The 16,926-nt window shown below is 50.2% G+C and overlaps 6 protein-coding genes across 6 annotated transcripts; 3 read left to right on the forward strand and 3 right to left on the reverse strand.

Annotated features, from left to right (window-relative positions):
* Window positions 1-35: 35 nt before the first annotated feature.
* Window positions 36-3,722, forward strand: EDB93DRAFT_1323259 (armadillo-type protein). The gene is made up of 12 exons (XM_041454981.1): window positions 36-157; window positions 208-299; window positions 359-450; window positions 499-685; window positions 739-894; window positions 946-1,101; window positions 1,150-1,404; window positions 1,454-1,669; window positions 1,720-2,200; window positions 2,249-2,875; window positions 2,928-3,187; window positions 3,242-3,722. Exons 1-12 carry the CDS (start codon window positions 91-93, stop codon window positions 3,371-3,373), a joined length of 2,721 nt encoding a protein of 906 aa, XP_041302362.1. The 5' UTR covers window positions 36-90; the 3' UTR covers window positions 3,374-3,722.
* Window positions 3,723-4,463: 741 nt separating this feature from the next.
* On the forward strand, window positions 4,464-8,370 carry EDB93DRAFT_1312025 (uncharacterized protein; the record flags this gene model as incomplete). The annotated part of the gene is made up of 2 exons (XM_041454849.1): window positions 4,464-4,525; window positions 4,587-8,370. The coding sequence occupies 2 exons, from the start codon at window positions 4,464-4,466 to the stop codon at window positions 8,248-8,250; spliced, it is 3,726 nt and encodes a 1,241-aa protein (XP_041302363.1). The 3' UTR covers window positions 8,251-8,370.
* Window positions 8,371-8,491: 121 nt separating this feature from the next.
* EDB93DRAFT_1243192 (UAA transporter) lies at window positions 8,492-9,727 on the reverse strand (the record flags this gene model as incomplete). Its single annotated transcript, XM_041452108.1, has 3 exons — window positions 8,492-9,182; window positions 9,239-9,613; window positions 9,669-9,727. The coding sequence occupies 3 exons, from the start codon at window positions 9,725-9,727 to the stop codon at window positions 8,492-8,494; spliced, it is 1,125 nt and encodes a 374-aa protein (XP_041302364.1).
* A 532-nt stretch (window positions 9,728-10,259) lies between these two features.
* On the forward strand, window positions 10,260-11,819 carry EDB93DRAFT_1094551 (uncharacterized protein; the record flags this gene model as incomplete). Its single annotated transcript, XM_041446601.1, has 2 exons — window positions 10,260-10,635; window positions 10,684-11,819. 2 exons carry the CDS (start codon window positions 10,260-10,262, stop codon window positions 11,817-11,819), a joined length of 1,512 nt encoding a protein of 503 aa, XP_041302365.1.
* Window positions 11,820-12,018: 199 nt separating this feature from the next.
* On the reverse strand, window positions 12,019-13,591 carry EDB93DRAFT_947176 (uncharacterized protein). Its single transcript, XM_041458054.1, has 6 exons — window positions 13,333-13,591; window positions 13,081-13,270; window positions 12,801-12,998; window positions 12,484-12,726; window positions 12,347-12,414; window positions 12,019-12,287 (listed from the first exon to the last, which is right to left on the reverse strand). Exons 1-6 carry the CDS (start codon window positions 13,389-13,391, stop codon window positions 12,218-12,220), a joined length of 828 nt encoding a protein of 275 aa, XP_041302366.1. The 5' UTR covers window positions 13,392-13,591; the 3' UTR covers window positions 12,019-12,217.
* A 201-nt stretch (window positions 13,592-13,792) lies between these two features.
* Window positions 13,793-16,701, reverse strand: EDB93DRAFT_1255658 (uncharacterized protein; the record flags this gene model as incomplete). Its single annotated transcript, XM_041453817.1, has 5 exons — window positions 13,793-14,842; window positions 14,893-15,672; window positions 15,724-15,790; window positions 15,840-15,896; window positions 15,953-16,701. 5 exons carry the CDS (start codon window positions 16,699-16,701, stop codon window positions 13,793-13,795), a joined length of 2,703 nt encoding a protein of 900 aa, XP_041302367.1.
* Window positions 16,702-16,926: the final 225 nt, after the last annotated feature.

The following is a 16,926-nucleotide window of genomic DNA, read 5'->3' on the forward strand; positions in this document are numbered from 1 at the left end:
AATTTGGAAGAACAGGTCAGCGTCTATGAACTTACCAGACGGCGACGTCCAAAGAATCGCAGAACACAGTTGCTAATTTTTGGCTGAAACATGAGCTACGATAGATCACACTACGACAGACCTCATCGCGGGGGCGGAAATCGTCGGCGCTACAAAGGTGAGGCATGTCGTGAATCAACAAACAACTTGAACCAATATGTGGACCAGACGATTATGATGCGCACGACAGGCGAACCCGCGAATCCTTCGAATCCCCTGAGCAGATACTCAAGAATACAATTATAAAACTAGGAGAAGTGGTGAGTCCAATCTCACACCAAATGTTGTTGTCACCGACACTCATGACTGGCTGTTTCAGGACGTTGTCCAAGAACTGCCGCGGTTAGCGAAACAAATCCGCGAACAGGTGCCACTTTCGGTGCCAGTCATATCTGAGGGCATTAGGATAGCGTGAATGCATTATTCTTCTCTTCTCAAATTTTGCTGACGACTCCTCAGTGTGACTGAACAACCGTACAAAATTCCCTACTACGCAGCCCTTCTCCGCCTCTTGCACGATCCCACTGAAGGCGAAAATGCCGAATCTTCCACAAGTTCGTCTCTTGGCAAGCAGGTCCTGGAAGATTTTTGGAAGGGCTTCCAGGGGTACCTAGACAAGCTTGCATGGAGAGATGTTCGACAATGTGTGAGCATTGTTTCCAGACCTCAGAGTTTAACTCCTTGATTTATGATGCATAGATTCACTTCTTTGCGCATTTGACGGTGGCTCAAGTCATCTCCATCGAATCCATGTCTGCGCTCCTCCAGTCGTTCGCTGCTGTCCTCGATGAGTTTGGTGTTTCCTACGGACGCGGCAGAAACGCAGCTCTCTGTGCTATTGAGGGTCTGATAATTGTAGCTATTTTCTCTGGAACATACCAAGCATCCCACTAACTCCTTTCGCAGAGCGGTGCAGTAATGGCAAAGAGCTCGTCTTCCAACACTACTGAGATAATCAAGACCGTTCAAAATTACAATGATTCTATCTACTCACCCAAGCTGCTTGTCCAGCCTGTAATGAGTTTATTCACAGAACATAGGTCTTTGGAAAACGCTGACGAGGTCCGCTTTTTTCATTGCACATCAGAATGTGACTCATCCGGTGTCAAGGTCATTGACACGGGGCTCTTCGTGCTAAAAGCTCTTGACTCCTCTGAATTCTTAGAAGCATCCGAGAGCTTTCCGCAGCCCTACCTCGATTTCCCTGACTTGGATCCCACAGTATCTGCTCCTTTTGAGTTGCCTGCAATACTGGTACCGCCTGAAGTCATTGAACTTGACGGGTTGGCTACAGATGCTGGTGAAGACGCCCAGGTCAAGAAAGAAGACTGGCCACAGTATTTTTTTCACTTATTCGACAATGAGGTGCGTGTTTCTTTTCCGAGGACTAATAATCTATCTAAACGCATTTTAGACGACCCCAGACTCTGCCACGCCCGCTGGATTCCTTGTGCGGTCCCAAATCCTCGATACGATCGACATATTTGAGATCAATCGCAAAGAATGCGCCCGTCTCCTCCTCGAGTATCCAAAATGGTGTGTTCCTGGTACATTTAAGCCAAAACCTGGGGCTCCTGAGCCTGAATTTGAGTCTGGGAAGAATTGGCAGTTGGAGAGCACTGTTATAGAGGTAAAGCCCAGTTTGCTTTTGTTTCTGTGTTGTCTGACCTACTCCATTAGGCCATCTTGGGCTCTCTTTACCTCCTCCCAGAATCCACGCATAAAACAGTCTACCACATTGCCCTGATTACCGAATTATGCAAGCTCTCGCCGTCAACTGTCGGCCCCGCCGTTGGAAAGTCGATACGCAGGTTGTACACTGCTCTTGGGGACGGGTTCGATGTGGAGAACGCTCGACGCTTTGCAGAGTGGTTCGCGGTGCACATGAGTAATTTCGGTTTCCAATGGGTTTGGAAAGAATGGTCAACGTTTTGCAAATCATACTGCATGAGCCGAATGCTGAAATGTTCTTACAGGTTACCCGACTTGGAGCTCTCGGAGCAGCACCCTAAACGCACCTTCATACGCCGAGCACTGGAGTTCGAGATACGGTTGTCGTATCACGACCGAGTGTTGAAGACTTTACCGGAGCCTATGCAGAACGACACCACCGTCATTTCTGATCAGACTCCAGGACCGGCCTTTGAGTACGAGGACCCAGGTATGCTCCTTTGCTTCGTGTATCCTTGTCATTAACGTTCGTCTATAGCTCATCCGCACTACGATACTGCCCAATCAATCCTTTCTCTGCTGCGTGGACGTTCCAAAGCCAACGAAGTGCTGTCGCACATTGAGTCGCTGAAGACTACACTTGAGTCCTCGGGTACTCACCTACACGTAGACAACACTATTCGGTCGATCTCGATTCATTGCCTGCTCTCTATTGGCTCACGGTCCTTCTCACATCTCCTCAACGCGATTGAGCGCTACCTGCCGCTCCTGCGAGGACTCGCCGACACCGATGCAGAGTCCAAACAGGATATTCTCAGTGCTGTCGCGTCATTTTGGCGCTTGAATCGACAGATGGTGAATATTGTGTTTGACAAGCTTATGCAATACCAGATTGTCGACCCCACAGATGTGGTTGGTTGGACGTTTGAGAATGTTGGAGGGGATGCGCATTTCAGTGGAATGCGACCGATGAGCCTGAGCGCATTTGAATGGGACTTATTAAAAGGCGCGTTAGACAAGGCGAATGGAAGAGTCGCAGTGGCCAGGAGGAAGGTTGCTGCGCTGAGAAAAGAGCACGATGATAGTGTTGCGCGAGTGAAGGCGAGCGTTGGTGCAGACGTTGGATCCATCGAGATGGATGCGGATGTCAAGCCTTTCAAGCAAGGTACTCTTCAACAAGTTATTATACTTGCTTATGGCTGATCAGAGGGTCTCAGATGACTCCGCCTCAGAGAACCCTCAGTTGACGGTGGCACTGAAGGCATTCGCAAGCCTCACGCGCGAGCAGAAAGGAGCTTTGGCACGAACGATCGAAGGCTTTGTATCATGCTTGGCGCCATCCCCATCTGCAGGGCGCCAAAATCCTTATGCTGAGACAGTGATCACAGAGCAAGCTTGGGAAACACGAGGCACATGGACCGCAGACGAATGGAACACGTGGGAGACGTGGGGTTGGTACCGACATTTTTGCAGAACGGCAAGTGTTTCTTCAAGCCTGGTGTTCATAGACTAATAATCATATTTGGCACAGTACTCTCCCTACTTGCGAAACTACCAAGAGACGTTGGGTACAGTCGGGTTTGCCAAGATCGAAGGTTCGACGAGCCCTGCTGCTAAGCTGATGAAAAAGACTTGGGGTATGGCGACTGGTCAAGAATCATGATAACTTCCGTTCCCTGGTGTTGTTGTACATATGTGCACACGTGTATACATCATTGCTATCGTAAGAATAGGTCTGGTTTCTTCATTGAAATGGCTCTAAGTCGCGCCAGTCCCCGACTACCCATGAACTAGCACGTTGCGCAAAAAGGTTGCAGAGGAGGGCATGAAGACGATGTCGTGCAATAGAATTGAACAGTTCCTAGAGAAGACATTCGTCACATGCGACAGCTCAGGGGGGTAGAGTTGAAGGCAAGCCATGCACTGGCATAAGTGGGACGTCGGTCTAGATCTATTGTATCTCCGCGAGTACCTGCACGCGCGAGAGTTTCCGTGGACCAGGCACCGCGTTGGCAAAACTCCCGAGCTCTGCCCTCTCATGCTTGCTGCCAGGCGGCCCAAGGCTGTCCTGTATGGGATAGGGAAGATAGGTACGAATAACTGATACAGTCTGTTTTAGCTTGCGCTCGAGGTACCGTTGACTCTTGAGTACTGATATTGCATGCACACAGGTGGCCAATCACAGCACACGTGCTATTAGTCTGTCGAGATCGCATCGCTTAGTACAGACAATTTTACGCAACCTCGAGAGCCACTCTCAGAACAGTGGGTTTTCACTGGGGTTGAGTGACGAGTCGACCTGCCCCCCTCCGCCTTCTTGCTCTCCCACTCAATAGGCTCCATCCTCTCCTTCCATATTACGCTCCACAATAGATGTCACCACTCACCAACCGCGGCGAGAGCTCTGCTTGGGTGAAGTCAATTTACAGTCCATGCTGGTGGTCATCGTCATTCGAGGGAAGAAACTGCCAGTACATGAGGATGTGCTAGAATCATTTGCTTAATTCATGTGGTGCTTGGTTTCATGGCCTTGCGGAGCATCATCGGTCCGTTCTCTATTTATCAGCATCCGAGTCGGTCACAGATTTTACATACAGGTCCTGAAGCTTGAAGCTTGAAGGCCTGGCAAATGGCAGACGAACTTGGAAAAGGTCCCGTTATGTTCGTGGGCACCTCGCACTGGGTTGATGATATAGTACAATTGGTTTCTTATCTGCCTGATCTTGCAGTGTTTCAACCGCTCCCCACTATACATGAGTATTTATACTGGTAACGATCCTGCAGACGGTCACTCTGCACAGGCTGGCATAAACTGGTGAGTGGATTGAAAAGAATTTATCAGTGGGGGGTTCTAAACGTTTTTGTTCATGATCAAGGTTGTCTCACCAACAGACTCAGGCAAATTTGCAGTCTCCGACTACTGTCAGGGCTACATCTAATTCGACCAATTATGCAGCACCAGTCACTCCTGCGCAAGCATATGAGCGCCCTGTTGTCTCTGGACAACCTGTTCTGCAATACACCATCGAGCGTCAGCAGCTAGAGAGACCTTCTCGTCAACAACCGGGGTCAAATTTACAGTCTCCCATTGGTGCTTCTGCGGTTACACGCGGTCAATCACACGCCCAGCGCATGCATGCCAGCTCGTTAAGCAAGCAGTCCAAAGCCCAGACCCGCCAGCAGCTTTCCTCTGGACCTGGAGAATCAGGTAACCGAGTTCTGGCCGGGGCTTCTTATGGTGATACAGCACATCTTTTGCTGAATAGAGGTCACAATGACACTCCTCAAACTGTTTCTACCCTTGATTTCTACCATGGGAGTGTCTCAAAACTTGATCTTCAGTCACCGGTACCTGGCCTAGGCACCAATTCCCCAGGAGCTCCGCACCCTCGAGCTCAGTCAGCAACAGGTTCCGCTTCAAGTATAGCCTATTCCTCAGTTCCCATTCAAGCGCCTCACGGCGTGCAAGCATCCTCTAGGCGTGGCTCAGTTTCAGCGGAAATCCCTGATGGGCCTCTGCTATCGCCAGTTACTGACCCCCGACAGTCAAGTCAGGTGGGGAGCCCAACCGGTACAACGTATGTGACACCAGACAGCTGGATGTCACTAGACGCCCCTTTGCGGCTTGAGAGCGCGAACAATGTTGTAGCTTCACTTGTTCCGCTAGATGATTCAACAGCTTCAGCTTGTATGGCTGCCATCAGTTCTAATCCCAAGTCTGTGACCCGACCTAGTGATCCCTTTCCTGCACCTATACAGACTGAGAGTCTTGATGTCGGTGGTCCCGAAGAAGCACCATTGAATTCCCTCGTTGACAAGCAACCTCCTCCCCTAGACTTCGACAAGTCGCAGTCCATGCACAGCATGACTAGGACGAGCACGTATCACGCTGAATCACACTCAGCGCTAGCACTTCTTGACGTACCCTCATCCACACCGCATGAGTCCGATACTGTATCTGGGGCCATACCTTCAACAGGTGCAGATACTCCCTCATCTGCTGGTACCCCTCGTGCAGCTTTTCCAGAACCTCTTTCGGGATCTTTGCAAACCTCGTTGGCTATGCCAGACGTAGCGTCATATCCCACTGGAAAAGCGCCTGAAGGTATTAAGGAGAAACCGTATGGTTACTTTGCAGAGGACTCGATGCCTGAGTTGTCTGACAAGTCATCATCGTGCCCGTACATGGAAGCTTCATCGTCATCTCGAATACTATCTGAACAGACAGCTTCAGACAGGCAACCTAGTCAGGACATACCACATCCTCCTATTTCCCAAGCGGTCTCCCCGCACAATGGTACCTCGGCGAAGACCTTTTTTACAGCGCCATTGCCTACTCTTCCACCAAGGCGGCTTGTATCTTCTACATCAAAGCCCATCACAGCATCGCCATTGCCTGCTCTACCACCGAGGCGTCCTGTAGCTTCTTCACCAGCGCCCGTTATAGCAGCCCCATTGCTTGCTCCTCCACAGGGGCACCCTGCTGTTCCACCGATGCGTCTGACTCCTCCACCGAGGCATCCTGCTCTTCCACCGAGGCATCTGGCTCCTATACTGAGGCATCGTGCTCTTGCATCGAGGCATCCTGTAGCTTCGACACCAACGCCAATTACAGCTTGTGCGCCTCCACCCACGATGCCTGTACGTCCTCATACATTGAACCCAAGGGCATCACCTACGAATCCGGTCGACTTTGGTCCAGCAACTTCCTTGCCTCTTCGACCTGGGAGCAGCCACCAGCCAACGAGCCTGCCTCTTCCTCCCAGAGTCAGGGCAGAGCCCACATCTCCTCCTTCATCAACGGGTATTCCACCTTTTATTACTACTTCTGCTGGAACGACCTCGCAGATAAATTCTGCACCTTCTCCTTCTTCACCTCTTCCTTCGCTTTCCTTCTTCCAGCATTCTCAGGGCCCACTGGTCTTATCCGCACCGTCAACCAATAGTCGTCCTGCAGGGCTCATATCCCAGCTATCTCAGGATGCATCACCAACAAGACAGGCTCCTTACCATTCACCGCGTGAGGATTTCCAACCACAGGCCTCGCCGCTACCCCCACAACAACATGCAAGAGCACTACGTACACCTGCTAAACCAGTTCACTCTAGCAGGGGACTTGGAAAAAATATCGCGGCAGGTCTAGCAGGAGGTGTTCTTGGTCTGCTCGGTGAGGCTGTGCTTGTCGAGACACTTGGCGGTGGGGATATTGTTGATGATATCACTGGAATTATGGATGGGATGACGATTGGAAACCCTGCAGATGGTCAGTTCGATCCTAACATGGGGACTGGCGATATTCTAGGGAACGGATTTGACCCTACGGCGAACCTTCAAGGAGATCAGACGTTTACCGAGGACTTCTTTGACCCTACAGCGAACATTCAAGTAGACCAGACGTTTGCCGGGAGCTCCTTTGATACAACGTACTATCAAGAAGACCAGACATTTACCGAGGACTTCTTTGACCCAACGGCGAACATTCAAGTAGACCAGACGTTTTCCGGGAGTTCCTTTGATACAACATACTATCAAGAAGACCAGACATTTACCGAGAACTTGTTTGACCCTGCGGCGAACATTCAAGTAGACCAGACGTTTGCCAGTGCCGGGAACTCCTTTGACACAACATACTATCAAGGAGACCAGACGTATTACGAGGACTTCTTTGACCCTACAACGAACATTCAAATAGACCAAACTTTTACCGAGGACTTATCTGATCCTACGGCGAACATTCAAGTAGACCAGATGTTCGTCGAGGACTCCTTTGATGCAACATACTATCAAGGGGACCAGGTGTTTGTCGGGGATCGCCAAACATATGACATGTTTTATCAGACCACAGGGAACGGAGTAGACTTCAACCAATTTCAAGGTGCGGCTCAGGGTTCACAACCAATGGCTCAGCTGCAACAAACCTCGGCATTCGTGATGTCTGGCACCACAAATACTGGTCGCCCTCCCAACTCGATGCCGATAGGATACGCACAGACAAGTGCGTCTATTCCTCTCAGTGAAACGTCTTTTGACCATTTTACCGCATCAGGCCATCCCACCCCGACCCAGCAAACCGGACAATCCATCCACCCCATAGCATCTCAAACCTCTCAACTACCTATTGCTACATCGTCCTCACAACATCACCCGTCTGTTCATTTCGCTCCTCCGCAGGGCATACATCCACTTGCTCAACCTCGCATATCTCACACCCAGAAGCCGTATATAAATCATGGTGCCTACCCCTCCTTCGGGACAGCCACTCATACTATGCAGTCGCAGGGTCCGCCAATACCAGCCCAGCATGCTGTGAACCATGGTCACAGCACTGCTCCTCACCATGCCTATTTGCCCCAATTTCAGGCGGGACACTCCGCTCATCCCGCACGTTATCATGCTCAGGGAAACTTGCAACAGAATCATCCTAGTCAACACCCTCAGAATGCTGGTCGAAACAAACCTATGCAATTCGTCAAGGGCGCGTTGATTGCTGGTGGTGTTCTCGCAGGACTTGTAGGGAATGGGAATGGAGGATCCTCATAATTGCTAGCTCTTTGATGATCAATCGCATGCTATTCACATGCGAATTCTATGTTCAAGTTGGTTATGTATATGGTATCATCGCAGCTATAAATATATATCATGTATACTACTAGTATAGCCCATTCAGATGATAATCAGCAGTATTGCCTGATCATAATTGAATGGGTGCACATACTTTTATAGTATGCGTGAACTATAAGAAGATCCTCGTTAAAGCTCATCTAGTAATATGATGCTCCCGCTAATCTCTCTTCTCTTTTTGGTCTTTTGATTTTCTTCCAGTCGAATATCCGATAGTCCCAATGAATACCAATCCAGCACCGACCCACATCTCCGTATTTCCCTGTCCTCCATAGACTGCGATGCTCAGCAATAACGAAATGGCCTTGCGCACAGTAAGAATGAGGGTCACAGTTAGTGAAGATACACGCCCAGTGAGCCTGTTGACTCCTACGACACACACGAGCTGCGTGCACGTGTTGAAGAGGAGGTAGATAAAAATTGAGGGCACGACGAAGCCTGCCTCGTATGGTGTGAGAGGCCCAGACTGCGGCAGGGAAAGGAAAATAGGTGGACTAGAACCCATGCGTGTGAGCTCCGTGGATATGTTATCTTTGGAGAAGTAGAACAAGGGGAGAGCGAGGGAGTGGAGATAGAACATATGTTCCTGCCACAAAGATTGTCCTGCGGGGTCGGAAGAAGCTTTAGCTTCAGCGGGCGCGACGTATCGTGCATAAACCCAGTCCTGAATGAGTCCAAGGAAACCTGAGAGGACGAGGGCAAGGCCAAGGATGGATATGCCCATTGCGTAGAGTGAGACATCAGGTATGTCTACTTCAGCAGCACGAGATTTGGGTTTTGAGGCAGAGAGCGTTGTCATTATGATGCCAGCTGTGACGACGACGACAGAAGTCACTTGTCGCACAGTATATCTGGCATTTCTTTGGAATGAGTAAACAATTTGGAAATGCTGTAGCAGAACACCAACCGCTTCTTCGTGAATATCCATCCCAGCATCATGTTTATGATCATGCCACCGCTGCGAAATACGATGTGCACAGTCATGGGGATGTGGTATGCAAAAGCAGCATTGTTGAGAGTCGACAGTACGAAGAACAATACGACCTGGACGAAATAAGGTAGCAAAGGTACCTTCCGGTTCTTCAGCCGAGGAATCCATCTCCTGCGCGGTGTTGTAGGAGCAGACACAGTACCACTTGCTACATGTTTAGGTTCTGAGTGGTCGTTGAATGTAAATTGTTTGGGAAGTCCATATAATGATACAATGAGGAACTGGAAGAAGGTGATCAGGACGCCTGCATTCGGGTATCGAGATGTGATGTGTTCTAGGGTGATGGCATTACTGAGCCACGTTACTGAATTAGCGTCAGAATGAGTTTTAGTTCAAGTTTACTCGCCTGCAGCAGCCTCCAAACACCAATGAAAGAGTGGTGATCCAGTCTGACAATGTCAACATGGGGAAAACAAGAAATGGGATAGTAGTAGCGCACGCGATCTGCCGCGGCTGACACCGCAACTCTCAAGGGTCAATTCACTCTCATACAGTCGAACGTTCAGCCGGCAAAGAATATCTTGACTGTCGGACTCACAGTGTAAGACCACATACGAACAAGGTTGTGAATTCAAAGACTGCTCAAATTTGCAGCTGCTCAGTCTGGCGGTCTCGTTCGTAATTAACATCAAGTTTATAAAGGTCAGGGTCTTCAATATGGTCTTTCTTTGCTCTGTGCTCTCCTCTACTCATTGCTCGTGCAGCTTGTTGTTAACGTCCTCGTCGCTGGCTCCGGCGGTATCATCATATTGATTTTAGTCTCGTGATCTCGGCGCGTATCGCGCTGTTTGTTGTTTGTGGCAGGTATTCACGCCAGATCCCGCCCCCTCATAAGCTCGCCCCGCGAGAATCTTGCTCCTTGTCTTTTCTTTTCTTTGCTTCATTTGCCCGCCGCCGGGCAACACAACAATATCTATAACGTCCACTCCCTTCAGAAATGTCCTTAGACCGCCGTCACCCAGCGTCCCTCCTCCCAAGATCCCTTCATAATCCTTACCTTGTAGAACTTATGCGTAGGCCAGTCTCAATGGAGATGATCTCTTACATCGCCCATCAAGCATCGCGAGCCATCATGATCAGCGAGCAACTCCCTGCTCCCAGTGCCCTCCCAACACCCCCTACGACGCCGGTCAAAGCCCCTTTCTCCGAGACACAAAATATCACTCCCCCCGCCCAAGTGACGCCAAAACTGCCGAGTCTTGTGAACTTCATCATGCGCTTAGTGAACAGGTCGAACGTTCAGGTGCCCACGTTGCTCACCACCCTCATTTACTTGCACCGCGTGCGTGTCAAAGTACCTGCCATGACCAAGGGTATGTGGCATAGAATATTTTCCATTCAATTTCTGATCATGATTTTAGGCCGCCCATGTACCCGGCACCGCGTCTTCCTGGCGACGTTGATCGTAGCAGCCAAGTACCTCAACGACTCATCTCCCAAAAACACACATTGGGCGGCATACGCTGAACACTTTGACCTCCCAGAGGTGAACCTCATGGAGGAACAGCTTCTCTATATACTGGGATACGACCTCCGCTTCGACGAGCAGGAAGCGTGCATCCACTTCGCGCCTTTTATTCCTACGCGTATTGTCTGCCCGTTAACTCCCCAGCAGCAGGAAACCCGTGCAGCGGCAGTCGAGCGAGTTTCAAAAGCAGGCAAAGCCCGCGCCCAGGCACAACTACCAACTCCACCTAGCGAAGTTCCGCTTCAACCTCCCATTGGATCTTCTATTGTGTCCACAGTTCGCGGGATTGCAAGGCGTCTCTCGAGCAGCCGTCTTGGAGGTGCACATGGTCGTTCTTCTTGCATCGCATCACCAATATCGAGTGTGCATAGTTGCGACAGCTCAAGTGCAACTGACTCCGAGATGGAATCGTTAATGGAGGACTCTGGGTTTTCGTCTGATTCAGCTAGCAGCGTCTCTGACGACGAGCCAGATGCAGACGAGAAGCCAAATGTCGTAAGGAAACCGTTCGTCTTGGGTGGTATCCCGCCGCAGGCCCACAGAGAAGGACGAAAGGTATCCGCAGCAGGCTCAGTCCGATCTATAGCAACCGTCCGAGCAGGCGACTCTCCTTCTCCTCAAAACCCGCCCGCTCCTTTGGACATATGCGCGATTAGAGTCGTCAACCGTGCTGCCGGTAAGCGAGCGAGCTCCTACGTATACGGCACGTCGAACGTCAATCGGAATCAATCCGATGCTGATTCCGCTGGCGGATCTGGTATTCCTGCTTCCAGTATGAAAGCAAGCGTCAGCATGTCTTCCAACGGATTCCTTAGTCGCATGTGGAGCGCGGCGATCAAGGGTCAGGAGAAAGAGAAACCGACATGTGACCTCTCTGGCAAGGGGTCGATGGGTCCTTCTGTGGTGAGCGTTGCCGAGCCTGTAGAACGCAATCCCCCCGTTCATGGGGCTAATGCGTTCCATAGACTGGTACACTCGAAGTCTGCGATCTTTCGAGCGACGGCCAACCAAAATCTACTTGACGTTTGAATCTCGACCGGCTGGTGACGGACGCGTTTTCATACATCATTTAACCACCCATTTCTGCATCGATCTTCACGTTGTTTCATGGCACATCACTATCACCTATCGTATTCTGGACATCATGTTACCCACCCTCGGACTCGTTTTCTACTTCATCTCATTCCCTGGACATATTCTCTCGGTGACATGGAGACCACTGTAGTTCTATTCCTACTCTCGTTCTGTATCCGTGAGATGACCATACTGCTTGTCAATTACTTGTAGTTCAGAGGATGTCTACATAAATATATACTATGATTTCAAGCCCGTTTGTAATGACTGGATAAGTAGTTGTCCGATTGCTGTAGGTCTACTTGCCGCATTACATGTGAAACGATATAGTATGCATCAATGTCAAATAAATATTACAACAGTTTCACGTATGAGGCAGGGAACAATCCCTCCTTTCCTTGGCCCTCTATCTGACCCGTCCACCTGAATTAAAATTCAGCGACTTGCGCAACATTCAAAATCCAAATCCAAAGACAACCCACCAGTCATCAGAAGACTTTGCAGTCACAAGTACACGAGAGCCAGATTGAACTTCTAAATCGCCAGGATCCTACAATGTGACAAAATGAAGATGGCTCAGTTCGAGTGAACACATTGATTGCAACTGAATGCATCACACCTCACTACTATAATCATACAAGACCTCTGCCCACTCCCCTTGTGGTTCCTCGGGTTCCGGTTCAACCGCACGCCGTGGGAGGGAGGGTGGTGGGGACCTAGCAGCAGAAGGCTCAGCAGCGCTCGTTTCTGACGTCGTGCGCCGAGTAGGAGGCGGGCCGTATGACGTCTTGGGCACGGGGAATGCAGGGGGCATAGCTACGTTCACTGTGGGCGCTTTCTTGAAGGCGCCCAAGACACTGGACTGCGATATCGAGATGAGTGTTAGCATTTGCTGGACTTGAGAAGGTGCATCAGCAAGGAATGGAAGGCACAGACCTTTTTAGTGATTAGTTTATCGATCTCAGACACTGACGAGGATGCGCTGTGTGCACTAGAGCTATGGGAAGAGAGGGGAGGAGCTAGGGTTTTTGAAGCGTTCGACGATGAGAATGCATTGCTTGAGCCTCCAGTGAACGCGAGAGAAGCTGCTGCTACTCTTCCTACGGAATTGCTCACTTGTGGATTACTGGCTATCTGGTTGACGGATCCGGGATTGATGTTGTTAGCACCACGACTGGTTACTTGACACTGACACGTGGGTAGTGAAGAGACGTACCGTGGATGCATATGGGTTATTGGACTTTGCAAGTCCGTGTGTCACTCCGGCGGAGACGATCTTGGAGGTGACTTCTGGGTTTTTGGCGAGAGCGCGGTGAACGGCTGATGCAGCGGCTACGGATGGGTCTTGGGCATTGCTGGTGCCTGTGTTAACGTTGGCAAGGATTTCGGGACGGGACTGGAAGTACCTGCGAGCAACGAATTGTGGTCAGCAAATGAGGGACGAGGGAGAGATGCCAGTGGTGCGGACTCGTCTAGAAGCCCGAAGAAGGCATCTTTCTCCTGTGAGGAGAGTCTGGTGAATACCATCGCGTGTGTAGGTAGAGACTTTGGGGTATCAGCGGAGTGGATCTGCCAGTGGGTAATATCCAAGCGGAGACTTATTCTTGCACGGAAAACATTTCCCCTACAGCTAAACCGTCCAACAATAATATAACAGCCTTGGCCCTGAACAGCTTCATCCGATCAGTTCATAGAGAAGCTACAAAATACAGACACACGACTCCAGAACAGACCAGGAATGTAATGGAAAAAAAACTATGAACCGAAAAAAAATCAAACGTACAGTAGCATCGAAAGGAGGGTTGAAAGTAAAAAGTAAAGCACTCGAAACAGCCTCCGAGGGAGCCGAGAAAACAAATAAGATAATATCGAAGTGATAATCAGCGTCCCAACTCCTAGGACCCAGCAAACCCAGAACCAGAACACCATCATGGACCATTCCAATTAAATATATCGTATTCTCCTGCTGTGCTTGTGTCTCCTATGGGACTGATGGTTTGTTGCATGGCGACATTCGGTGGTCGTTGGTTGCTTTGGGGGTAGTATCCGTTCATGCTTTGCTGTTGCCAGTTAGGCCCTCCCCCTGATGGCGAGATGGAGCCGCCATAGGGACTGTTCGTTGCTCCTGCTCCTCCCTGAGGGTTCATCCCAAACCCGTTCATTTGTCCTCCGAGCGACAGTTGCTGCTGCTGCTGTTGCTGTTGCTGTTGCTGCTGCTGCTGGCCATTCTGCCACTGATGATACTGCATCTGCGGGTGGAACGAGCCAGCATTCTGCTGCGCCCCCATCATGCCCGGCTGTGTCTGTTGTGTCATCGCTCGCTGGTAGTCTTCAGGCTGCATAGGAGGTTGTGACGAAAGCCTCGACGGGGCACGAGGCGTCATGGGTGAATGTACGCTCTCAGAAGGCGACCGCCCACTCCTCGCAATTCCTGGGATTGTCGAATTCGAGCGCAATGCGGGGAAGGTATCATTCGCGGGGGCGGACATAGGTGAGCCCCCTTGAGACGGACCACCCTGGGGCATCCCCCGCTGCTGCTGCATCGCAAATGCCTGCTGTGGGTTCATGAGGTTCGCGGCGTTCATGTTCATGTTCCCACTTGAATTCCGCATTTGCTGCTGCATGAGCATGAGCTGCCGTTGTTGGTTTAGGTTCATGGCACCCATGTTGCCTGGCATTTGTTGTGTGAAATTGGAGGCTGCTATGCGGGGGTCTACGCTGGGTGTGTTGTGGCCTTGGTTTGTAAATGGGTACATGCTGGCTTGCTGGGGTTGGGCGCTCATTTGTTGTTGGGATTGAGATGAGACGGGTGATTGTTGGCCTAAAGGAGATACAGGACTTGGACCACTGCTTTGCATGGGGGCGTTGGGCATGGGCGGCATGGAGGGGTTCTGGCCTAGACCGGGCATTTGACCAGGCATAGGGGGGCGTTGTTGCTGATTGGACGGATTCTGTGGCTGTTTCTGCGCTAGAATATTCTGTACGAAATATCAATATCCTTGCTCGCAAACACAACGTGAATCATCACCTGAAAATTCGTGAGCTTCTGAACCTGTTGAGGCAACGGCAGAGATGTGAAGTTGGGGATTTGGGACATGAGATACGTCATCAGGGGATGGCTAGGATTTTGGAGAATCTGCATCGCTGGAGGGTTGTGGCCATATGATGTATGCGGATGTTGCGGTGTGCCCGGTCCCAAATTTTGGGGCATTCGTGGGGAGGAATCGGGAGGGGAGATCTGGCGCGCAGATTGCATTTGATGTTGCATCTGAGCTGCTCGAAGTTGTTGCTCGCGCGCTTGGTGGATCTGCATCTCCCGTGCGCGAGCGCGCGTCGTAGCTGCTATTGATGCCTCAGTGGCGCCGAAGGGTAGTGAGGGGGTAGACAATGGAGGGGGCATGGGACTGGAGGTACGGGGACTCTGCGGTATGGTGGGCGTACTGGCGACGGCCATGTTTGGATGCAGAGAGGGAGGGAATGTGGATGTGGGGCTGGTGCGTTGACCAGCACCAGATATGGATATGGATGGGATTGCGGGTGGTTGCATGGAGTGTGGTTTGGTCTCACCAATGTCGCGTCTTTTGTTCACGAGGTCTGCCATGTCATCTGGTCTGCTGCGCTTTAATGGACCATTTAGGAGTGCGGCGGAAGTGGTAGGAGAGTATTGAACGCTGGAAGCGAGCTGGCGTCGTGCAAGTTCCTTTGCGAATATGGTGGGTAAATCGGCATAGAGGTGATGTATTCGATCCATTGATATGGATTCGACGGGAGAAGGAGCATCCATTGCGGGCAATACGAGTCTAGGGTCCTATCAAGAAAGTGAGCGAAGGGCTGTATTGAAGAGACAAGGGACGCATACATTACATCGATGATGATCTGCAGCAGCTGCTAGCCAGGTCAAGTTTACTTGTATGCGATTAGCGAAACTGAAGGTTGGATGATGAGGGTTGGTTTTCAAAACGAAGTAATGCTTACTGAGAGAAGCGAGCGTCAGTCGGTGGCACGCCACGTGTTTGGAACTCCATACAGACTCTAAAAAGCAAGAAAGTGAGACTGAGGGTGGAGAAAGTGAGTGAGTGTGAACGGACTTTAGCAATTCTGAGTTGATCTCGAGAATCCTAACGACTTTTGTTTCTCCTGTAGAGGAATCAGATAATTTTGCTGGTGGTAAGTTTGGTGAAGGGAGTTGGCTGATTGGGACGATTTCCCTTGATGGACGTCTTGAATGAGAAGGAGCTGATGATGGGCCAAGTCTGTGAGAGGGACCTGGGACGGGAATTGGGATTGGATATCTTGTTGGGGAGCTGGGGATTGAGCGGACTGGGGATGATGTACCATTTATTGTACGTTTTTCTGACCAACGATTATCTGGGTTGTCCTGTGCGTTCAGGTCACCATTCTGCTCTTGTTCTACTTCTGCTGGACTGTTGTCCTTCTTTTCAAAATCCAAACTCTCGTCACCATCTGGTACTGCTGATAGGTCTGTGAGTGGTGTTAACTGTCTCGAATAAGAACCATCCCCATCGTCTTCTTGTTCTGGCTCTGGTTCTTGTGCTTGTGGAGGAGACTTGTGTTTAATTTGAGGTGAATTGTATTCTGGAGGAGGTGAAAGTGACGAACTCTTGTCGTCAGCTGGAAGTGGGATAGGATGGATTGTCTGACCCTCGGGATGATTATTATTCAAGTCAGACAAAGAATTTGCGAAATAATTGTGATGCTCGTCGTTATGAGTGATGTCCGTGACCCAATTGAAAGTAGCTGAATGATCCTCTGGTAAGATAAGATTTGAATTTTGTTCTGAATCGATTTCGTTGCGGTTACGATCGAGATGGATCATTATAGTAGACGGAAAGTCGACGGAAGTTTAACCGGAGAATTGCGACCACTCAACTTACACCACCGTGTGAATAACCCGACGCTTAGCTGAGTTTTAATTCGCACAGCCACACATTATCGGCTAACTGGCGATCTAATGCATATTTATACATTATTGCCAAGTAAAAGTTTTTGGATGAGCTTGTGACTCAAAGTACTCACTAAAATGTTCACAAAGGCCCATGAA

Source organism: Suillus bovinus, assembly GCF_016758785.1.
Source record: "Suillus bovinus strain UH-Sbo-P2 chromosome Unknown EDB93scaffold_98, whole genome shotgun sequence".
NCBI lineage: Eukaryota > Fungi > Basidiomycota > Agaricomycetes > Boletales > Suillaceae > Suillus > Suillus bovinus.